This window comes from Astatotilapia calliptera, chromosome 14 (assembly GCF_964374335.1).
Source record: "Astatotilapia calliptera chromosome 14, fAstCal68.1, whole genome shotgun sequence".
Taxonomy (NCBI): domain Eukaryota; kingdom Metazoa; phylum Chordata; class Actinopteri; order Cichliformes; family Cichlidae; genus Astatotilapia; species Astatotilapia calliptera.
In genome coordinates, this window is record NC_137435.1 from 11,749,213 (window position 1) to 11,754,347 (window position 5,135).

Sequence of the window (5,135 nt, forward strand, 5' to 3'; positions counted from 1 at the left end):
TTTACTAGAACACAGTTTTATTGCCTAAATACTTACATTTGAAATATGTTTATTAGACATATAATGCTACTAAGAATGATAACACACATCAGCATGTGTTGTATATTACTTATTGAGCTGATTGTACTTCATACCTGGGGACTGTAGATGCAATTTAGCTTCAAGCTAATTCTCTTACAATATGTCTATTTGTGCATGTTCACTGCTAAACTAAATAAAGAAACTGAACTACACAAATCCACTTTCTCTGTCACACAAGCACAGAAGCTTCACATAACAACTTCTAAATAATAGATTGGGAGCTGTATCATATAGATTCAGCTTCTTTAACTATTTAGTTAACTGTGTTTTGAGTCGAACTAATATCATTACTGTGGAGCACATGTTAGGCTGGCATTGCAATATTAACTGCAGGATTTAAAGCTCTAGTCAAAGTACTGCTACAACACAAGTAAAGCATGAGCCTTTCATTCAGCACATGTGTTAGAAACACCCAAGGCCATGTTCTGATTGTTCTCATTTGTCAAGGCAAGATATTTCATTTAATATCATTATGTAGGCCAATATTCTGAAATAACCTAAGAAAATGCAGTACATCTCCTCTGTAATATATCTTGTTATGGTGTGGAAGAACACACTGCTAGTTAAAATGTTCTTTTTATACTCTTCAATATGCATGGCAGGAACCGTAAATGCGCTGGCCAGCCTCTCCATAGTTATCTCCACCGGTGTACTTTCCCTGACATGCCAGACTGTTCACCTGCAGATACAACAGAGAGCAAACAAGCAGAGAAACGTCATACAAATAGCAGCTGGTTCTTTTTTTTATGTGTGCATTAAAAAACGACTGGAAGCTACCTCTGCTCTCTTGATGAACTGTTCAGTGGCAGCTTTCTCATTTTCTTTATGTCCTCTCCAGGCTCTGAGTGCAGACGCCTGCAGGGCTCGTCCGAAGGAGAACGTCAGGACCCAGGGTTTGGGCAGAGGGCAGTTGTTGATGGCATTAAGGTGGATAGAGGCCTCCTCTTCACTCTGACCTCCTGACAGAAAAGCAATTCCTGTGGACGAAAACATGAATTTGTTCTGTTTGGTTTCTGCACACGTTTCTGTTTCTAAACCTCTAAATGAGAGCATCATTTTAACTTACCTGTCACAGCTGGGGGAACTGTGCGGCGCAGAGCAGTGAGGGTTGCCATTGCAACCTCCTCTGGGCTGTATTTGGTGGAGCAGCTGTGTCCAGGAGTGACCATGTTGGGTTTGAGCAGAGTGCCTTCGAGGTACACGTGGTGGTCTGACATGGCCTTGTACACTGCAGCCAGGACCTGCAACACAGACACTGTTTTACTAAAGAAGCAGCAGAGTGGTACAGAATGTCTGAAAAACCCATAAAAGTAACAGTGCAGCCACTCCCTACCTTCTCAGTGACATACTGGCAGCGCTTCAGGTCATGATCACCATCAGGCAAAATCTCTGGCTCTATGACGGGCACGATGCCATGCTGTTCAAGGAAAGATAGACGATCAAACACTGTATATGCATTAGATCACAGTGATGTGTGGATAAGCATTTAGGCTTTATGATTTGGAGTTCTGACCTGCTGGCAGATACTAGAGTAACGTGCAAGAACATTCGCATTTTCTGTGATAGCCAGCTTTGATGGATTGACGTCACTAATTTTGAGCACACAGCGCCACTTTGCGAAGACAGCACCGTCCTTTTTATACTGCGCACAACGCTCAGACAATCCATCCAGACCTGTGGAGAAGTGTAAAAAGTACAAAGAAAAAAACAGAGAAGGGAAATGTTCATAAATGGGAAATTGTGGTGATGAAATGGTTGATATCAGCAGCGGTCCAGTGTGAGTCGGACTGACCCTGTGTGGTGGTTTCTCCACAAGTTCCTGCCAGGGGAACAACACCTTTGTCAACCTGAAGAATGCAGACAATGATTTGAATCAAAATCCAAACCTATTATCATAAAAAGTTGATAACCTAAACAGATTGAATTCTAAGTGGTCAGACCTTGACCCCAACCAGGATTCCCCTGTCCCTGATCATTTTGACAAAGGGAACGCCATTATCAGAGTGTTGGTACAGGGTCTCGTGGAAGAAGATGACCCCTCCGATGCAGCTGTTGATGCGATCGTCCGCACTGAAGAGGATCTGCCGATACTGCCTGCGGTTCTCCTCCGTGTTCTCCACTCCGACTTGAGCCAGCCGCTTAGCCATACTGCCTGCAGTGGGTGTATTGTCAGTGGCATTTAACTTACACTGGTGATAACTTACACTCTTTGATTGGATTGGACATAAGGTGTGCACTCACTAAATGTGCATGTTTAAAGAAGGAGCGCTACAGACCTACAGACTCATCTGCAGCCAGGATGCCCTTCCCTGGAGAAACTATGCGTAAAGCGGTCTCATGCAGCTCCCTCTTCTGAGCCTCGGAGAGCGTTGGGAACTGATGCGTCATCCTGAGTGACTGATTGTCTGAGCAGCCTTTGGAAGAAGATTTGACTGATTATTATTCAGTCATTAGCAGCTAAAAAGGGCAGACACTGAAGTGGAATCAAACAGAAAATTAGTCCAGTTTTATCTAGATTTAACACCCGTCCTCCTATCATCTGTCTACCTTAAAGATGTGAGAGCTTGTTTGATTTGCAGGATACAGTAACAGCAGATTGATCCATATTGGTACTTTTCCAATAATGAGCTTGTCTGCAGCTGTTTATAAAGCTTTGAGTGCATCGTTGTTTGGTAATGTGAAGAAAAGGTTTATCACTTTATAGCCCTTTAATAGTAAGTCCAGGCTTGGATGCCATTCAAATATTTTCTGATTTCCAAATGTGATTTTCACAGCACTAGGAAGAGGCTAATTAGGTGGGGAAAAACACAAGACCACAAAATCTTTCATCAGAGTCAGATACGCAGTTAATCAAACACTGATAGCAGTGTAAAAAATATATGAAATTGTCAGAGCTGCTGCACAAATCTTCAAAATTTAATAAAATCTAAAGGCAGCTTGTATTTCAAGTTTGTGAAGACAGCATTAAAATCAGCTGAATATAAAAATAACAAGATAAAAGCTCTTACCTGAAATTAAAATGAGTCTCATCTACTGATGCGATGAACACTGATGGAGCCTCCCTGCCAGCTTTAGTTTGTATCCAGCTCAAGTGTGTCACACCTCACAAGCCAACACCCCTGGGCGGAGCGTGTACGCCCACCTTTGCCCCACATGAATAAAAAAAAAAGTGATGATTCATTGTTCTATTTAAATATAGTGATTTTTTTTTTCAAATTCATTTAGCTTCATCTTTATCACATTGATATAGAATTTTTCAGATGGCCACACTCACTTTGACTCAGCAATGGTTAGAAACCTGGCGTTTTAAACTGGTTTACTTTATCTTTTACATGCAAATTGTTTTTTTAATGCTTCCCACATGTTCAGGTTGCTTGCAAAACACAAAATCATGTATTAAGTCAGAACCTTTTGTCCAATAAGGGCCTAAATGAGGCGTTTAACCACACCCCATGGTGTGCTATTTTTACTCTAATTAGTAAAAATGTGCCCTGAGGATGGCTTGAAATCTCCTGATAATTTGATCTTCACCCTCAAATTCTCAGGGGTGTTTGAGTCTCCGAGCAATTCGTGCACTCAGTGGCTTTTCCGCAGCGCTTTAAACTGTGAAGAAAATGATGGAAAGTTCCAGAAATAGAAATCATTTCCAGGTTCCAGTCAGTGTAAAAGTGGGCCAAAATGGGCCAAATCAGAAGGAAATTAGGTCAACTGGATCATTTCCACTATGAAGAGCAGGTTTTTCAACCATTTTTTTTGCTTCTTTATTTTGTGTAATTGGCTTCTGTTTGAAAATGAAAAGTTTCAAATAATAATACTTTGAATAATAATAATGTGTATGGTTTAAAAAGTTTAAAATGCAAACTTGAACGAAGCTTATCATCAGCCAGTCGGGATCATTTCATGGCTTTTGAATTTGATTGTGACTACTTGCGTGTCAATCTGTGTCTTTCTGCACATTTGCAGGATAAGCTGCAACTGATGTTTTCTGTTGTGTTCAGTTATGTAATGTTACTATTTGGTGAGAGTCTGTGGGATGGCCCTCCAGGATTTCAGGGGACTCCTCTCTTCACTATTGTGGGTCAGTGTGCCTCTAAAAGCAGATATGGGTCAATGGACTGCCTGCCACTATACAGCCACAACACAGGCATGGTGGACCTGTCTAAGACAAGGGCCTGAGAGGGAATTCAATGTCAGGAGGCAGTGGTGGGAGGAGCTTGTGCACTCCCATTCAGGAGATACAGTTTTAAATAGATTCATGACTTCAAGAAGTACAGCAATTATGTGTGGCTGCTTCCTCTGGGACCCTCGACTTTTTCTCTGTTACCTAATTAAAAGCATCTAATGATGATACTTTATCTGGTCCTCAATTTTCTGTCCTATTATTGGTTGTCCTCAGTGGGTTTGTGAGCACTCCTGTAAATAGGCCAACCCAAGGCTGCCTGAGATAAGAAAAGTGCCCAACAGAAAATACAGCAGGCTCATTTATGTTTTTGTGCTAGTGCTGATATACAGAAATATAAAAGAAACCCTTTCAGGTTGGTGTTCCCTCATTTTTATTCTATAGAAGTAAAAACGTCCAACCTAAAAGAGAGCTGGGTCTTTACAGTGTATGTGACCTCTTTCTTGAACTGCCTGTCAACATAAAGTTCCCTGAGCAAGGCAGGCATGATGGTTCAGGGTGACCTGATCCAGTCCTAACTATAACTAATTAACTAACTATAAGTTTTAAGTCTAATCTTAAAATCCAGAAATGGTTGACTACACAGCAATGGGGAAAACAAGAAAAACATGGTCCACCATTAAACACAGAAATATAAAACCACCGTGTAGCTCTGTGGTCTTTAAACTGTTTCCAAAAAAAGTTAAGGCCCCGCAATTCTTTTATTAATCATTAACACACCCAGTTTAATCAGTGAAACAAAGGTCAGGAAGACAGTGTTCATTCAACTCAGTGTCACTCATTTGTTTTTCATCACTGGTCGGTCCTTGTAGTAGCTCTACTCCCCCACCCATCATAGAGTATTAAGAAATAATAAACACAAATAAATGAATAC

The 5,135-nt window shown here is 41.0% G+C and overlaps 1 protein-coding gene across 1 annotated transcript; it reads right to left on the reverse strand.

Annotated features, from left to right (window-relative positions):
* Nucleotides 1–3,182, reverse strand: LOC113036162 (fructose-bisphosphate aldolase C-like). The gene is made up of 9 exons (XM_026192297.2): nt 3,090–3,182; nt 2,358–2,495; nt 2,022–2,233; nt 1,874–1,928; nt 1,595–1,755; nt 1,415–1,498; nt 1,148–1,322; nt 859–1,058; nt 1–760 (listed from the first exon to the last, which is right to left on the reverse strand). Exons 1-9 carry the CDS (start codon nt 3,109–3,111, stop codon nt 668–670), a joined length of 1,140 nt encoding a protein of 379 aa, XP_026048082.2. The 5' UTR covers nt 3,112–3,182; the 3' UTR covers nt 1–667.
* Between the last annotated feature and the right edge of the window lie 1,953 nt (nt 3,183–5,135).